Here is a 17,104-nt window from a genome sequence, read left to right on the forward strand (position 1 = left end):
GGCGGCCCGCGAAGGGGCGGGCCCCGCCGGGCCGGCCGCCGTTCTATTGGGCAGCGGAGCACGGGCGGCGCGGAGGATTGGAGGACAGGCGGAGCGACGTGCCGCGCGGCCAATGGGGCCTCGACGAGCAGAGGCGGGGCGACGCCGGCCGCGCTCCCCTCCGCCGGCCCTCGGGCCACCGGCCCCCCGCTGCTGGGCTCCGGGGCCGGGCCGGCGGGAGCCTGCCCCGCGTGGGGCTGCTCGGCCCCGGGGCACGGGGCGGGGGCCAAGGGGCGGCACCGAGTGGCCCTGGGGAGGGGGGGGGCAGGGCTGCGGCTCCCCGGGGCGAGCGGGACCGGGCTCGGGACCGGACCCCAAAGCGGGGACCCCACAGTAGGGCCCCCCCCCGCCCGTCCCGTCCCGTTACCGGGGGAGCCCCGCGGAGCCGAGCGCTGCCCCCATCGGCAGCTCCCGGGACACCCCCCGGGGGGGAAACGGGACCCCCTGCCCGCCACGGGGGGAGCGGAGCGCACGGGGGCACCGGGCACAGCCCCCCCGGGACCCCCCAGCGCCAGGGCTGGGGCAGCGCCGCCTCCCCCCCCCCCCATACATCCCCCCCCCGGTAGCCCCGGCAGTGCCCGGTGGCCCCCTCGCCCCAAGCCGCTTCGCTGCCCCCCGGGGGCGCTGAGCGCTCAGCCCTGTGCCGGTGCCGTTTCTCCGCGCAGGGGCTGTCCGAGCAGTTTGGGGTGGGGGTGTCTGTATTTAGGGCTGGGGTGCTCTTGGCGTGCTACGGGGATGCGGTTGCTCCGTGCTGAGCCCCAGCGAAGCCACCCTCTGCCTCCCAGCCCTTGCAGCTGCCGTGCAGGGCTTTTGTTTTATCCAAATTTTTTTTTGGGGGGGGAGCCAGCGCAGGCAGGGCTGCGCCCCTTGGCATGACAGAATCCCCCTCTGCCAAAAAAAGGGGGCGCGAGGCTCGCCTCTGCCCCGGCACACGCTGTGGGTCGCAAGAGGAAGGGGCTGGCCGCGTGTCCCGAGCATTTCGGCCACTGGTCCCCCCCCCCCCGGTGGTGCAGCCGCCCAGCCGAGCCGTCCAGGGGGGCTCTGCACCGTGCTCGGCCCCCAGGGTCCAGCCGAGCGCCCCCGGCCCGCTGAGGGGTCCGGCAGCCTCCATTTGCAGAGCGGGGTCGCTCCTCTCGGGGCAGGTTGATCGCAGCCCAGCCGCCTGGCAGCAGCCTCGCAACATCCCCGAGCAGCCGCTCGCGGGGCCGGGGGCAGAGGGCTGCGCAGGGCGAGGGCGGTGGGCGACTGGGGCCGGTCCCCAGGGGATTGGGGCCGGTACCGGGGCACTGGGGCCGGTCCTCGGGGGATTAGGGCCGGTCCCCGGGGCGTGGGGCCGGTCCCCGGGGGATTGGGGCCGGTCCCCGGGGACTGGAGCCGGTCCCCGGGCGAGTGGAGCCGGTCCCCGGGGAATTGGGGCCGGTCCCTGGGGCGCGGGGCCGGTATCCGAGGGGTTGGGGACGGTCCCAGGGGGGTTGAAGCCAGTACCCGAGGGATTGGGGCCGGTACCCGAGGGATTGGGGCCGGTACCGGAGGACTGGGGCCGGTACCCGGGGTGCTGGAGCCGGTCCCCGGGGGATTGGGGCCGGTCCCCGGAGGATTGGGGCAGGTATCCGGGGAATTGGGGCCGGTCCCCGGGGGATTGGGGCCGGTCCCCGGGGCGCGGGGCCGGTATCCGGGGGATTGGGGACGGTCCCAGGGGGATTGAAGCCGGTACCCGAGGGATTGGGGCCGGTACCCGAGGACTGGGGCCGGTACCCGGGGTGCTGGAGCCGGTCCCCGGGGGATTGGGGCAGGTATCCGGGGAATTGGGGACGGTCCCAGGGGGATTGGGGCCGGTACCCGGGGCGCGAGGCCGGGGCCCACCGGGCACGGGCGGCAGGACGGCAGCGATGCGCACCGGGAGCTCCGCCGGCAGCCGGTGTGGGGGTGAAGAGGGGGGACACCGGTGCCCCGACGGCGCCGGGCCGGGCGATGCCGCGGCCGCGCTGCCGCCGCCGCCGGGGGCTCGGTCACCTGCCGCGGCCCCGGGGCAGCGCCGAGAGGTCCCGTCGGAAGCGAACGGAGCGAGGCGAGGGGCGGCCGGGGCGGCGGGGCCGGGGCGGCGGGGCCATTCGCCGTCCCTCCGGCCGTCCGGCCGTGCCGCCCCCCGCCCCGCACCGGCCGCCCTTCCCCGGCGCTCTGTCTGTCTGTGTGTCTGCCTGCCTGCCTGCCTGTCTGTCTGCCTGCGCCGCCTCTCTCCGCCTCTCGCTCCCCCTTGCCCCGCGGCGGGGCGGCAGCCTGGCACCCCACGCCCCCCGCGCCCCCTCGCCCCTCGCCCCTCTCCCGTCGCTGCCCTCCCCGCGGGGAGCGGGGCCGCCAAATGGGAGCTCCCAGCCCGGCCCCGGCGCAGCAGCGCGGCCGCCCCGCAGCCCCCCTGCGGCCAGGACCCCCCGGGCCGCCGCCCCCATGGATTTCCGAGCAGGTAGGAAAAGGAGCCCCCCGCCCGCCGCCCCGTCCCGCTCCCCGGCCACTAACAAAGGGCGAGCGGCAGCCAGGGCCCCCCCCGGGAAGCGGGGAAGAAGGGGAGGGGGGCGTGAGGAAGGGGTCATTCCCCCCAACCCCCCTTTTTTCCCTTCTCCGGTGTCCCCCCCCCCCCCCCCTCCCCGGTTCTGGTCCCCGTCCGCTGCCCCGCGCGCGGCGCCCGGTCCGGCCACAGCCTCCCCAGCGCGGCCGCGGAGCCCGGGGGGAGCCCGGGGGAGAGGGAGGGGAATGAATGGAGCCCGCTCTTGTGTACAATTGCATCAAATACATTCTTGAAAGCAACCTGGTTCTGCTTAACACTTGAATTTCGGAAAAAAAAAAAAAAAAAAGGAAAAAAAAAAAAAAAGGGAGGCAGCAGCTTGGAGAGAGGGTGTATGCGAGCTCGCGTTTTTTTTATTCTTGCATTCCTGGACACCAATCAAAAGAGCAAATCAAGGGAGGTGGAAGGGGGAAAGGCAGTGAGCGAGGGAGCCGGAGCGTGGTGCAAACCGTGCACACACTCACACACCAAAAAAACACAGCCCAGACAGCTTCTTCCACCTAACACCCAAGCAAACACAAACCAAAACAAATAGGGAGAGGAAAAAAAAAAAAAAAAAAAAACAAAAAAAAAACACCCGAGCGAGCGCGAGCGAGTGCGAGCCAGGGCAGAGGAGAGCAGGCAGGCTTCGCCGTCAGCGCGGGGCTCGGGGCTCGGCGCAGCACCAGCCCCACGCCCGGGCTCCTCGCGCCCCCTCCAGCCCCGCGCCCTGACTCTACTATGCTAAATGTGGCCGGGGAGCCCCCAGGTAAGAGCGAGGGGCCGGGGGCAGGGGCGGGGGGCTGCTGCGCCTGGCGCGGCTCGCTGTGCCGAGCCGCTGCTGATTTTAATTTGATTTGATTAAAACGTCTGTCTGGCTTTGGGATTGATTTAAGACTTTCCCCCTCTGCCTCTTTTTTTTTTTTTTTTTTTTTTTTTTTTTTTTTTTCCCTTTCTCTAGTTCCCTCTTTTCCATGCATGTTTGTGATTACCAGGGAGGGAAACGCCGCTTAGCACGGAGAATTAAAACCCAGGACTGACAGAGGGGAGGAAAATGAAAGTCCCTGGGACTCGGGGGGCAGGAAGAGCCGCTTCTCCTGCCCGGGGCTCACTCGCGGGGCAGGCGGCGTGAGCGCAGGCATGTGCTGCAGCCTCCGAGCCCCACCGGGACGTGGCTGACGCTTTCGGGGGGCGCTGGGGAAATGCCCCCCTCCGCAGAGGGAACCCGGCACGCCGCCACTGCCCCGGGGCTCCGGCCACAGCTGCCGGATGGCTTTGTTACCCCGGCCCTGGCGGCTGGAGCCGCCCCGGGGGCCCTGGGAAGACGGGGGGCTGCCGGCCCCATGGCGCGGAGGGGCTGCGTTGGGGCTGCCTGGCGCAGAAAGGAAGGGGAAAAACGCTGGAAAACAACCCTTAAAAGGTCAAACTGTGGGCGCTGTCGGCCGGGCTCCCGCCTCGCTGGGCGCGGGGCTGGGGACACGAGGCCGGGGCCAGGTTTTGTTCAAGCTCCCGCGGAGCCGGCGCGCCTCGGGGGAACCAGAAAAGTGGGGCCGGCAGCCGGGGGCTCCGGCTCCTGGCCCCGTCGCGCCTCTGAAGCCCGTCCCCAGCTCGGTGGAGGTGGCGGGGAGCCGGTGGCACCAGGAGGCTGCCGGCCGCGGCCTGCGGTCAGCCCGCGGCACAGCTCGTGGCGGGTGAGGGAGGGAGGGGGATGCTGAGGGCCGGCCGCCGCTCCGCTCCCTGTTTGAGGCCGTCCCCAGCCCGGCGATGTCCCGGGGACGGGGCTCGGGGATGCCGGGCTCCCACCAGGAACCGGTGTCCCCGCGCCTCGTTAGCAGGCTGCGCGAGGGCACGGTCCCCGCGCACATCTGGGCTGCATTAGCCCCAGCCCGCGAGCAGCCTCTGAAGGGAAATGCAGAGGGCTCTGCTTACAGGGCTGCGCCGGGGGAAGATTTATGCCCTGCTAAGTGGCACATTTCGCCATAAATCACCCCCTTCCCTGCGCCCACCTGCCCTGCTGCCGGGAGCTGCCTCCTCCTGGGCTGGGGGGGGCTCATCCTGGCTCTGTGGCCCCTCGCGTGCCCGCCAGGTGCCCACGCAAAGATCCCAGCAGGCACACACAGGGACGTGCTTGCGCCCACCCGCCCTCACCGGCGTAGACGGGACATCTGGGTGGCCAGCTCTCCCACTTGTGCCAGCGAGCCACCGGGCTGGCAGTGCCGTGGGTCTGGCTGGCCCGTGGATGATGAGCCCTTGCCTGGTGCTACCGGGGCAGCGGGGCGTGCATCGCTGCCCCAGCACGTGAGGTTTCCCAGGGCACAGCCATCCCCACCGCGCCTGCCAAGCGTGGCGGCTGCTCCCCTGCACACCCGCCGGCAGCGTGGCACGGGGCGGCTGGAGGGAGATGCCAGCAATGGCGGCGGGTCAGGGGCTGACGGCACCCACGGCACCCACGGCACCCACGGCACAGGGCTCGGTGCTGCCATGCGGGCTGGCACCGGGAGCCCCAGCTGGCCCCACACCCCCAGTCCCCCCCTGTGCTGGGAGCTGCCGCTCCCCTCCCGGGCTCGGCCCCCAGCTTGCCGTTTCCGCTCCAGGCCGGAGAGGGGCCAGGCTGCCTTTGGCGCTGGGCTGTCCCTGGCTCCGCCGCCGCTCCCATAAAAGCTCCCTCGGCTCTTTGTGCTGTGGCTGCAGGCACAGCCGCCTTGGCCCTCGGCGCCACAGGGGACGCGGGTTGGGGTGCCTGGCGTGGGAGGGATTTTTGGCACTGTCAGCCCTCGTGCCAGGAGTGCCGGATGGGTCAGCGGGCACCCGTGGTGGGTGCAGTGAGGATGGGCACGGGGGAGGCTGTGCCGTTGGGTCCCGCTGGCGTGCGTGGTGGTGCACGGCAGTGCGTGCCGGGCAGGAGCTGCGGGTGCCCTCGGGCAGCACCACGCGGGGCCGGCCCTTGGTGCAGGGTCTGGTTGGGATTAGGGGCCTGCGCCCCTGCCTCCGGTTGAGGGGGGGGGGCTTCCATCGTGCCGCTGGCTGGAGCCGGATGGGAAATCCAGGCCCAGCTAATTACGGCCTCGCTGGAGTCTCCCGTGCACGGATGCATTTATAAACACACGGAGGAGACAGGATGTAAACACTCAGCGCGGGCTGCAAGCTCATGCATGGCCGGAGGGGCGCGGGGCCGGGCTCCCCCCTCGTGCTCCCCCGACGCCCCTGGGGATGTGGCTTTGCTCTCAGGGACCTGCACAGGGCGCAGCAGGGCAGGCACGCTGCAACTCCTCCTCCCGGCCAGGCCTGTGGCAGGTCTGGGGGATCCCCACTGCTCCCCGCTGCCTCTCACTGCAGGATCTGGGGGCAATCACAGCACTTTGGGTGCAGGAGAGATCAGCCACAGGGTGCCTGCGTCCCTCCTGTCAGCGCTCGGGGACCGCAGGACCTGGCGTCCAGGTGCGGGGAGCAGTGTCCTCACGTCGGGCCCACGGGGCTGCTGTCAGTGTTACAGCCCCGGGGACGCGAGGTGTCCGTCCCGGCCCATCCTGCCCGCAGCATCTCCCGGCCGGCTCCCCGCCAGCGGCTGGCGGCGGCTGCCACGTTGTGCAAGAGCCCGTCCGTGAGGGCGCGCGGGGAGAGCCGGGGTCGGGGCAGCCGGGGCCGCTGCTATTGTCTGCTCCGTCATCGCTCGCGGGCTCCACGCTGCTCCCCGCTCCTCAATGGCGCGCTCACGCTGGCTGCCGCGGGACGTCCCGGCTCTGTTCCCGCCCCGCGGCCGGGCGAGCGCCGCGGAGGGGCCGCGCTCCCAGCGGTGCCGGGCTCCGCCGTCCCTTGGCCGCCAGCCCATCAGATACGGCAGCTCCCGCCGCCGCCTCGCCGCGCTCGGGGCTCTGGGCTGCGCGCTGGTGCGAGGGGCCGGCAGGGCGGGGGTCCCCCCTTCCCCAAAGCCTCCGGAGCCGCTTTGCTCAACACTTTCGGGAAAAGCGGCGCTGGCAGCTTGCGGTCACGCCTGACCCCGGCAGCTCGCTGCCCACGGCGTGCCCAGGGAACAGCTCAGCGCCGCACAATGGCAGCGCCGGCTCGTGGGGGGGGCTGCTCGGCGGGGGGGGGGGGGCAGCATGGGCAGGCCCCCCCCCGCCCCAGCCTCATGGCAGGGCTGCGGTTCTGCCGCTGCCTCCCTGCTCCGTGCTGTCCCACGCCTCCAAAGCCACGCGGGTGGTGGCCCCGCCGTGACGCACGGGGGCACGGCCGGGCGAGCTGTCCCGGGGCACTGCTGGCGGCCCCCTCGGTGCCCGCAGATCCCCACCCGTGCGCTGGGGCAGTGATGGGGGGAGGTGTGCTGCTGGCTGGTGCTCGGGGGGGGTCAGCTCCCGTGGCCCTAGCTCTCCACCTGCCCATGGGGCCGGCCCCGCAGCCGCTCCGTGCTTTGCTTACGTGGGCCGGGAGCATCCTGGCCCCACTCCAGGGCCGGTTTTGAAACCCTCGGGCTCTTCCTCTCGACGTCACTGGGATCCAGCTGTGCCGGCCCCGCTCGCCGCCTGCCCCCCCCTCCCTGCCGGGCCCGGGACTGCGTGGCTGCTGCCTGTGCCGGTGCTGAGCCCTTTTCCACCCAGTGCCGAGCCGTCGTGGCCGAGGCGGGTGAGGGAGAGCGGCTGCACCGCGCTGGGCTTCCCGCTGCAGTCACCCCGAGCAGCCCAGGGCTGTGCCCAGAACCACACGGCCAGGTCGGTGCCACCGCTGTGATGCCACCACAGCCAAGCATCCCAGCCACCACCCAGCCCCGGACATCCACATCCACCAGGCGCTTCCTGGTGCCCCCCTTCATCCTTATCCTCATCTCCACGCTCCTGCAGCCCCGCACCCCAGCTGCCTGCCTGGGAGCTGCTCCGTCCTCGTCCCCGTTCCCCCCCCGCGCCCCCATCCTGGCCCCCCCAGCTCTGTTTGCCTTGGCCGCAGCAGGGCTGGGGCCGGGTGTAAATCCCTCTCTGGAAACCCGAGCCGGTGGCGGGTGAGGGTCCCGCCGGCCCCGCTGCGCAGTGCGGGGCTGCGAGCGCCTGTGCCGGGCTCGGCCACGGTGGGGCCGGGCCAAAGCAAACACCCGGGGGCGGGTGAGTCACCGCCATGCGGCCCCCCCCCCGCCGCCCTCGGCCCACGCTCGCACGCACACTTGCACGCACGCAGCGGGACCGCGGTGCGCCCCCCACGCTCACCGTGCCGGGACCCATGGGCTCGGCCGTGCGCGAGCGGCTCCGCGTGCTCCCAGCGGCATGGATGCGGTGTGGGGGCACGCGGCGCCCATGAGGTCACCGGCACGTGCAAGGGTGTGTGCAGGGGCTGACATCAGTGGCACACGCTGTCACGGTGCGTCTCACGTGTGCCGTGCACAGTGGGTCTTGTGCTTGCGCGGTGCACCACGCTTGCACAGTGCACGGCACTCCTCCATGCCACGCGGCACGTCTTTGTGCTGTATCCCACGTCTGCGCCATGCCTGCCACACGCCTGCAAAGCGTGCCACGAATTCATGGTGCACATTGCACGGCTGCACAGTGCCTCACGCGCACGGTGCCTCGTGCATGCAGGAGCTTTGCGCAACGGCACCTGTGCAGGGCGCACCGCACGCCCTCAGGGCACCGTGCATTACCAGGGGACGGCATCCCGCGGCTGGTGGGCGCAGCCGGGCCGGGTGCCACGCGCAGGGACTGGCGCAGCCGCAGCCGGGGCGTCCCCACGGGCCCGCGTGCGTCACTGGAGCTTGGCTGCTCCTGGCTTTCCAAACCTCCCGGCAGCGTTTGACGGGGAGTGGTGACGTGTGAGGGCACCGCAGGGCTCCCTGCCGCCCTCGCCTCCCCGGGGGGCCTCCAGGGGCTGCCCGTGCCGGGCAGGGCTGGGAGCTGGGAGCAGGGCCGTGCCGTGCGGGGCCGTGCCGCGGCGTGCCGGCAGTGGGATGTCCCCGCGGAGGAGGTGCCGGGAAGCGCGGCAGGGCGCGCAGCGAGGTGCCAGTTGGACGGAGCCTCCTGGAAGCGGCCGCGACCTCTCGGTGAGCGGGGCTGGCTTTCGTAACCCGCCCTGACGTCAGGGCGCTGGCGTGGCCCGGCCGGCGGTTTCCGGCAGAGGCCTCGGCAAAGGTTGCCCCGCGCCCCAGCCGCCCTGCGGGGTCCTGCCCCTGACCCCTGCCCGGCCCCTGGCTCCCAGCAGGGCAGGGCCAGATGGGATGGGAATGGGGACGGGGACGGGGATGTGGATGTACTGCTGCAGTCCCGCAGGGTGCCCAGCGTGCTGTGATTAGGAAGGCAACCAAGCCCGCTCCGGCATTGGTGGTAGGTGACTCGGCGTTCCCAAATATAACCCGGGCGTCCCGGCGGGAGTGCAGCAAGCAGCGTTTGCTCGATTCCATATAAAGGATTGTTTCTGCAGTCCGCGGTCGGCAGCGCACAAAGGAGAGGCCGTGCTGGGTGGTGGTCCCAGTGGTGCTGGTGGGGACGCTGGGGTCCCCAAGGCCCCTGCTGCACCAGTCCGGGCTTCCCGTGTGGATGCTGAGCGGCTCCGCTCCATGCCCAGACCTTCCCTGCCTCAGTTTCCCCGGGTGCAGGATGAGGCTGGGGCTGGCGGTGAGCGTGCCAGTGGCACAAGGTCCCTGGGGTGGCAGGGCGTCCCTGTCACCGGGTGAGAGGAGGAGGTCTTGGGTGCCGTGGGCAAGCCCTGACCTCCTCAGGGGGGTCTGCATCCCCCCACCCAGGGAGGGGGGGAGTGCAGCAAAGCTCTGGTGGAGCCGAGTGGTGCAGCCGCCAGGGTGCTGCCACATCCCCAACACCCCGGGGCCCATCACACCCCACCGGGGTGCCCGGGGGTGTCCAGTTTCCCCCTCCCCGTGCCGCAGGGACCCCCCTGAGGCAGCGCCGTGTCTCTGCAGGAGACTCTTGGGGGATCTTTGCCTTCCTGTGTGCTGCGCTCTGCAACCTGCCGGCAGTGCCCGCCCTGAACGGCACGGAGGAGCTGGGCGCCGGCCAGTCCATCCAGAAGACCTACGACCTGACCCGCTACCTGGAGCACCAGCTCCGCACCCTCGCTGGCACCTATGTGAGTAGGGGGCTCACCCCCCCCCCCCCCCCCCCCCGGCTTGTCCCTCCCCCATCTCCCTATTGGCACCGCAAGCCTGGGGACCTCCTGCTTTTTTCTGCGTCCCCACTAGCGTGGGGACCCCCCAAACCTCTCCACGGTGCAGCATCGGGATGGGGGTGGGAGTGCACCTGTATGCATGAGGCTGTGGGTCTCCACCCGTGCTGGAGGCCAAGGAAATGCCTCATCGGGAGAGGCACAGGGCGGCTCCCCCGGCCCCTGCCCTCATCCCAGGTCCAGGCATGGGGCGCGGGCATCTGCACACCCCTGGCTCCCTGCCACCGCCTCTCCCTGCCCGCCGGCGGCACCGGCCCACGCGGAGGTTCCCTGTCTCTGCCCTGACGTGCCCCCGGTGCTGCTGGCGTGGCACAGCTGGAGGTGCCCCGGTGCCATTGCTGTCCCCCCCCCCACTGCATGCAAGCTCTGGTTGAGCTCCCTCGGGTGCTCCTGTTGCTGGGATGTGGGGACACGGTGGGTACGGGAGGGGGAACGTGGAGACCTGGGATGTGGGCTCATGGGGAACCGGGGATGTGGAGCTCAGGGATATGATGCACAAGGGGATGTGGAGACTGGAACACGGTGGGCACATTCAGCAGGGAGCCACGAACCGGGGGTGTCAAGCACATGGGGAACTGGAGACATGGTGGGCATGGTGCTTGAGGACGTGGTGGGGCAGGGAGAGCTGGGTAGGGGACAGGAACACGGTGGGCACAGCCAGCTGGGGGGCATGGGGATCCAGGCAGTCAAGGGCATGGAGACCAGGGATGTGAAGGACAGGGAGAGGCGGTGGACAGGGGCACGTGGAGACCTGGGAGGTGCTGGGAATGTCCGGCTGGGGGCCATGCAGAGCGGTGACACAGTGGGCACGGAGCCCAGGGGCACGTGGGCAGGAGGACGCAGGGACACGAGACACGCTGGGCACGTGGAGCAATCAGCTGGGGACACGGGGGACAGTCCCACCCCGGTGTCCCCCAATTCCTGACCCCCTCCCTCCCCCCCTGCAGCTGAACTACCTGGGCCCCCCCTTCAATGAGCCCGACTTCAACCCCCCGCGGCTGGCGCGCGCCGAGCAGGTGCCCAGCGCCACGGTGGACTTGGACCTGTGGCGGGGGCTGACGGACAACGCGCGGCTGGCGGCCAACTACCGCGCCTACAGCCGCCTGCTCTGCTACCTGCGCGGGCTGGACGGGCAGGCGGGCACCGCCGAGCTGCGCCACCGCCTCGGCCACTTCTGCTCCAGCCTGCAGGGGCTGGTGGTCAGCATCGCCGGCGTCATGTCCTCCCTGGGTTACCCGCTGCCCGCCGGCCCCGCCGGGCCCCCGCTGCCCCCCGGCGCCCCCGCCGCCCCCAATGACTTCCTCAAGAAGATGGACGACTTCTGGCTGCTGAAGGAGCTGCAGACCTGGCTGTGGCGCTCGGCCAAGGACTTCAACCGCCTCAAGAAGAAGGTGCCGCCCGCCGTGGTCACGCTGCGCCTCGAGGCCAGGGGCTTCTGAGACCCCCCCCCCCCTCCGCCGATTTGCCAAGGTGGGGGACGGGGCCCCCCCCGAGGCCACCCCACCAACGCCTTGCTGTGCCTTAACAGATGGGGCTTCAGAGCCCGACTGCCACCAAAGCCACCCCACGTCCCCACCAACACTACTGTGCCTTAACAGATGGGGATCCTGTCCCAAAGTGCCACCAAGCCCACCCCACGTCCCCACTGCCAGCTCACTGTGCCTTGAGATACGGCGCTTCTGACCCCAAAGTGCCACCAAAGCCACCCCACACGTTCACTGTCACCTCACTGTGCCTTAACGGACAGGACTTCTGACCCCAAAGTGCCACCAAATACACCCCACATCCCCCCACCACCACTGTGCCTTAACAGAGGGGCCTCTGTCCCTAAGTGCCACCAAAACAGCCCCACATACTCACCGCCACCCTGCTGCACCTTGACAGGTGGGGATCCTGACCCCAAAGCGTCACCAAAGCCACCCCGTGTCCTGTCTCCCCCCACCACCACTGTGGAGATGGCTTCTCACCCCCGAGTGCCAGCAGAGCCACCCCACATATCCATCACCACCTCGCCATGCCTTGAGAGATGGGGATCCCACAACTTAATGTGCTGCCACGGCCACCCCGTGTGCTCACCTCGCCGCGTCCCAAGGGACGGGGCTGCCTCGTGCCCCTGTTCCCAATGCTACTCACCGCCGGCCCCGTGGGGCTGCCCCATACCCGTGGGGCTGGGGGCAGCGGTGCCTTCGCAGCCCCCCCAGCGCCCCGCTGGCCCCAAGGGACCCAGCACCAAGCCCCGCCCCCATGCGATTTAGGCCACGCCCCTCCGCCCCAAGCCCCGCCCACCAACCTGTGTAGCAAGCCCCTCCTCCCTAAAGAGGCCACGCCCCCTCTGCCCTCAAGCCCCGCCCACCCCGCGGTCGCATAACACCCTGGTGGGCGGGGCCAAAGCACAGGGGGCGGGGCCGGGGGCGGGGCCGGGCGTCTCGGTGCGTCTATGAGTGTTTATTTATTGGAGATGTTATTTATTAGGGTATTTATTGCAGAAGATCTATTCTTGTATTAACGAATAAAAAGCCTTTCTCCAGTGCTGCCGTACGCTGGGGGGAGGGCGGGCAGCCGGCACTCGCCATCAGTAGGGACCAGAGTGAACGGGGTGGCAGCCCCACAGCCCGGGGGTGGCGCCCCCATTGCGCCCCCAAGCCGGGCGCTGTGTGGGGGTGCTGAGCAGCATGTAGAGGGTGCCGGGCTGCGGCAGGAAGCCGGCGGCGTGCAGGGCGCGCAGGGAGGGCGCGTTGCAGGGCAGCACGCCGCAGTACAGCGGGAAGCCGCGGGCGTGCAGCTCCCGGCCCAGCGCGGCCAGCACCAGCCCGCTGAGCCCGCGGCCGCGCCAGGCGGGCACGGTGTAGCCGTGGCTCAGGCAGCCCAGGGGGTCCACCAGGCTCCAGGAGAGCGGGCGCCCGCGGGGGTCCAGCAGGCAGGCGCTGGGCAGCGCCCGCACCAGCCCCTCTAGGAAGCGGCGGCTGCGCCCTGTGCCCCCGAAGCTCCACGTGGCGTTGAGCAGCGGGACGTGGGACGGGGACAGCGGCGCCAGGCGCAGCCCCGCTGGGATCCTGCAACGGGGTGGGATGGAGCAGGGACCCCCTCACCCGGTGCCACCTAAGGACGGGGTTGGGGACCCCCGTGCCACCCAGGAATAGGGCTGGGGACCAATGGGACACGTAGGGATGTGGGGAGCACTGTGTCACTTGGAGAGGATCGGGGGCCCCCCTGCCACCCAGGAATGGGATTGGAGACACTGATGTCACCTCGCACCCCTCCGCCAGCTGGGGCTGTGCCCAGGGACCCTTGTGCCCTCCCCAGGACCAGCAGAGCCCTCCCGTCTCCACTCACTGCGCACGGGATCGGGGCGGCTCAGGGCTCAGCATCGCTCGGTACCGGAAAACCTTCACCTGCAGCCCCTTGGCTGCAGCCACCTCGCTCACGGCCTCGTGCACCCCGTCCTGCATCCCTGGGGACAGCCCTGTCAGCCGGGTGCCTGGCACGGGGGGCTCGGCGCACGGCTCCCCACCCTGCTCACCCTGCATCTGGAAGGCTCGGCTCCAGTCCACGGCCTCGGGGCTCCCCAGCACCGCCCGCCAGGCGCCCTCCTCGCGGTAGAAGGCGGTCAACTGGTTGGCATAGAAGTCCCCGGGGTCCGCCAGCTTCTGGGGGCACGGCGGGGACACTGAGCACCCAGCGTGGCCGCCCCGCCCCGGTCCCTTTTCCCCAATTTCCCTCCCCAAGGGGCACCTCTGGGTGCAGGCGGGTGAGGACGACGGCGAAATCGGGCCACGAGTCCACCAGCACCTGGTGGGCCGCCGGGTTCCCCCGCGCCACCGTCATCACGGCCCCCAGCACCTGCAGCGGGGAGGGATGAGGGAGATCCGGGGAGGGTCCTCCGGTGCCGGTCACCGTCACGGCGATGGCACAGGGGTCCCCCGGTGCCCCCCCAGCCCCGTCACCGGCAGGGAGGCGGGCAGGCTCCTCCGCAGGGCGTCCTCCAGGCGCTGCAGCTGCCCGGGGCACGTCAGGATCCGCATGGCTCCGCACCGGGGCAGGCTGCGCCGCCGCCGTTCGGTCCCCGGGAGGACACGGGGGGCACGGGGGGGGGCACCACCACGTGTCCCGGGCACGCGGGGACGGGCCCTGCCCACCGCCCGCCCCGGGCACGGGGCACTCGCCCGGCCGTGACGGCCACCCTGAGACCTGCCGGTGTCACCGCCCGCCCGCAGCCCCAGGGTGAGTGCCGCGGGGACCGGGGAGCCCCGGGGGGGCGGCTGGGACCGGGGTACTCGGGGGTGTCCGGGGGTGCCCGGGGGTCCCCACCCGCCCCCCGCTACCGCCGGTCTCCGGGCAGGGCCATGCTGATCCTGCGGTGCCCGGCCCGGCTGCAGCGCCTGGAGGACGCCCTGCGGAGGAGCCTGCCCCGTGCCCTGCCGGTGAGCGCCCCGCCACCGCCGGTCCCGGTCCCGGTCCCAGTCCCGGTCCCGGTCCCGGTCCTCCGCGGGCATCCCGTGCCAGCCAATCACGGCGCAGACGGGCTCCGCCCCAGCCAATGGCAGCCCGGCCTGCTTCCAGCCGGCCAATCCCCTCCCGCGTCCGCACCAGCCCCGGCCGCGCCGGTGCCACCGCCCCTTCGCCCCCTGCCCGCCCCTCCGCTTGGCCCCGCCCCCACCCAGCAACCTGGCAGCAGGCCCCGCCCCCTCCGCCTTCACCGCCCGCACCCCGCAGTGGGGCGGCCATCTTAGGTGAGGGCAAAGCGCCCGGGCCAAGCGAGGCCGTGCTGCCCGAGGGGGGGGCCCCGACGGCCGCCCCGGCGCTGACGCCCGCCCCGCAGGTGTACGGCGCCGTGCTGAACATCAACCGCGGCAACCCGGGGGACTTCGAGGTCGCAGTAGATGCCTGGCCTGACTTCGGTGCCGTGCTGGCGCGGCGCAGCGGAGAGGTGGCTGCCGGGCGCTTTGGGGTGCGGGGCTGTGGCTGTGCCGGGGGGCTCAGAACTGCCCTGCCCCACAGGCACCAGTGCACGACTCCTACTGGAACCTGCAGGCCGCCTTCTACCGGGATGTGGGCGCCTACCGGGCCCTGCTGGAGACCCCGGGCTGCCTGCGCTGGGATGCCGCCTTCCACATCTTTGGTGGCTCCAGGGCACCGAGGGGCTGGGGTGGTGGGGACACTGGGAGCATGGGTCGGGGGGATTTGGGGGGCTGCAAGTGGTGGGTGCTGAATGGCACTGGGGTGCTGGAGGTACTGGGGACATGAGTTGGGGCACTGCGGGGGTACCAAGGGCAGGGACTGGGTGAGCAGGGTCCCTGGGGAGGGTGCTGGGGGGGGAGAGACGGGCAGTGGGGGTGTCCTTGGGGATGCTGGGGGGCACAGTCGGAATGCATAGGGACAGGTAGGAGTGGGGCACCTGCTGCTGCCACCCCCAGGGCTGCAGGATGGGGTGGCCACGGTGTCCCAGGACATTGCAGCAGCCAAGGGCGTAGAGCTGGAGGTGACTGAGTACTACACATACCTGCACCCTGACCCCAGCACCCTACCTGAGCCACAGTGAGCACCATCCCCATCCTGGCCATGTCCCAGACCCTGTCCCATCTCTGTCCCACCACCACCGCCCACGCCCCGTCACTCTCCCCGGCAGGCTGGACCCCGACGTGCGGCTGGGCACGCTGAACCGGGCCCACGTGGAGCTGCTGGACTCGACGTGGGCGTACGGGGGGAACGCGTGGAGCCGCCGCTACCTGGGGGAGCTGCTGGAGCGCTTCCCCAGCCTGTGCCTGCTGAGCCGGGCCGGCCAGCCGCTCTGCTGGGCGCTGACCGACGGCTTCGCGGCGGGGGCGCACGGCTTCACCCTGCCCTCCCAGCGCCGCCGCGGCCTCATGCGGGTGCTCACGGCCCTGGCCGCCCGCCGGGCGCTGGCCCGAGGCTTCCCCGCCTACGGGCACACGGCCACGGGCAACGGCGCCATGCAGCGGCTGCAGGAGGCGCTGGGGCACCGCCGCCTGCCCGGGCTGTGCCGCTTCGTCCTGCACAACCCCGCCCTGGCTCGGGCTGCGCCCTGACCCCCCCCCCCCCCGCGGTCCGTCCGTCCCCCCGGGGACAAAAAACACCCACAGGAAAAAATAAAAGCAGAAATAAAGCCGCAACGCCCCAACAGCCCCGGGGACGGCCCTCCGGGGACGGTGTCAGCGCCGGGGGGGGCACAAACAGCAGCCCTTCCGGGGGGGGGCGGCAGAGGCAGAGCGGCAGGGGACGAGCGGGGTGAGGGCACCGGGACACGGCGGGGGGGGCACCGGGGCTGTGCGACGGCGGCCGGGGGCAGCGGTGGAGGAGAGGGGGACGGAACAACCGGGGGGGGTCGGGGACAGCACGGGGGGGGCGGTGCCGTGCCGTGCCGTGCCGCAGCCGCCCCGTCCGCAGGCCATGGAGCGCACCGGGCTCATCACCGACTCCTTCCCACGGCGGCACCGGCGGCCGGGGCGCACCGACAGCAAGGCCGGCCCCGCGGCGCGGCGGGGGGAGCGCGGCAAGGGGCGGGGGCGGCGGGCGGGGCCCGCGGTCGTCCCGCCCCCGCGCCCCCCCCCCGTACCCACGCAGGAGGCAGCCCAGGAGCCCCCGTCGCCCCCCCGGGTCCCCCCGGATCTCCTGGACATGCTGCGGAGCTTCGACCTGGCCTGGGAGTACGGCCCCTGCACGGGTGAGCGCCCCCCTCCCAAAATTCATAACGCCCCCCCCTAATTCATAACGCCCCCCAGTTCATAACGCCCCCCCCGTGTTCCTCCCATAGGCATCACCCGCCTGCAGCGCTGGGAGCGGGCGCAGGCACTGGGGCTGAGCCCCCCGTTCCCAGTCCGCGACGCCCTCCTGGAGCACTGCGATGACCCCGCAGTCACCTACAGGTGTGTATGGGACCGGGGTGGGCTTGGGGGGGCAGCAGGGACTGGGAGCTGCTCGTTGACCTCCTTCTATCCCCCCAGCCTCTGGCATGAGTACGGGCTCTGAGCCAGCGAAGGGACATGGAGTAAAGAAAGGCTGGTGTGGATGAGGTGGCTGCAGCGTGGCGTGTGCTGGGGGAAGCGAGCCGAGAGGCTGTGCGGGCACAGAGCGTTGCTGCCAGCACCGGGGTCCTGCGGCATGACACCCGGTGGCATCGTGCCGCAGGACCCCGGTGCTGGCCAGCCTCCCCTGCCCTGCGTGGGGATGACGGCAGCGGCGATGCGAGGCGCCCGGTGGCAAGGATGAGAGGGCTCAAGGGGGACCTGGGGTGGGAGGTAGAGGGGTGCTGGCGGGGGGCTTGCAGGTGAGAAGAGGGACAGTGGGGGGAGAGGGACAGCTGAGGAGGAGAAGGGGCGCAGGCAGAGCTGTCCCTTCTGAGGTGACCAAACT

The 17,104-nt window shown here is 71.5% G+C and overlaps 3 protein-coding genes and 1 long non-coding RNA gene across 4 annotated transcripts; 3 read left to right on the top strand and 1 right to left on the bottom strand.

Moving 5' to 3' along the window:
- Positions 1–2,484: 2,484 nt before the first annotated feature.
- On the top strand, positions 2,485–11,172 carry CLCF1 (cardiotrophin like cytokine factor 1). The gene is made up of 3 exons (XM_032189510.1): positions 2,485–2,500; positions 9,471–9,637; positions 10,681–11,172. The coding sequence occupies exons 1-3, from the start codon at positions 2,485–2,487 to the stop codon at positions 11,170–11,172; spliced, it is 675 nt and encodes a 224-aa protein (XP_032045401.1).
- Positions 11,173–12,686: 1,514 nt separating this feature from the next.
- LOC116489822 lies at positions 12,687–13,359 on the bottom strand. Its single transcript, XR_004253320.1, has 3 exons — positions 13,254–13,359; positions 13,067–13,184; positions 12,687–12,786 (listed from the first exon to the last, which is right to left on the bottom strand). It is a non-coding gene; the product is annotated as an uncharacterized LOC116489822 (long non-coding RNA).
- Positions 13,360–13,897: 538 nt separating this feature from the next.
- On the top strand, positions 13,898–15,953 carry LOC116489820 (glycine N-acyltransferase-like protein 3). Its single transcript, XM_032188509.1, has 6 exons — positions 13,898–13,954; positions 14,073–14,154; positions 14,553–14,660; positions 14,732–14,852; positions 15,148–15,268; positions 15,360–15,953. Exons 2-6 carry the CDS (start codon positions 14,077–14,079, stop codon positions 15,778–15,780), a joined length of 849 nt encoding a protein of 282 aa, XP_032044400.1. The 5' UTR covers positions 13,898–13,954; positions 14,073–14,076; the 3' UTR covers positions 15,781–15,953.
- A 314-nt stretch (positions 15,954–16,267) lies between these two features.
- On the top strand, positions 16,268–17,000 carry POLD4 (DNA polymerase delta 4, accessory subunit; the record flags this gene model as incomplete). The annotated part of the gene is made up of 3 exons (XM_032187949.1): positions 16,268–16,415; positions 16,506–16,617; positions 16,696–17,000. Coding segments are annotated over 3 exons (285 nt in total), but the record flags the coding sequence as incomplete, so codon positions are not given.
- Between the last annotated feature and the right edge of the window lie 104 nt (positions 17,001–17,104).

The sequence above is a fragment of the Aythya fuligula genome, chromosome 5 (assembly GCF_009819795.1).
Source record: "Aythya fuligula isolate bAytFul2 chromosome 5, bAytFul2.pri, whole genome shotgun sequence".
In the NCBI taxonomy this organism is placed as follows: domain Eukaryota; kingdom Metazoa; phylum Chordata; class Aves; order Anseriformes; family Anatidae; genus Aythya; species Aythya fuligula.

Bases quoted from the DNA above. Each gene is read 5' to 3' on its own strand.
- CLCF1 (XM_032189510.1), top strand. The intron at 9,638-10,680 runs GTGAGTAGGGGG...CCCCCCCTGCAG, and splicing joins GCACCCTCGCTGGCACCTAT to CTGAACTACCTGGGCCCCCC.
- LOC116489820 (XM_032188509.1), top strand. From the start codon at position 14,077: ATGCTGATCCTGCGGTGCCCGGCCCGGCTGCAGCGCCTGGAGGACGCC. The intron at 14,155-14,552 runs GTGAGCGCCCCG...CCCGCCCCGCAG, and splicing joins GCCTGCCCCGTGCCCTGCCG to GTGTACGGCGCCGTGCTGAA. The intron at 14,853-15,147 runs GTGGCTCCAGGG...TGCCACCCCCAG, and splicing joins TGCCGCCTTCCACATCTTTG to GGCTGCAGGATGGGGTGGCC.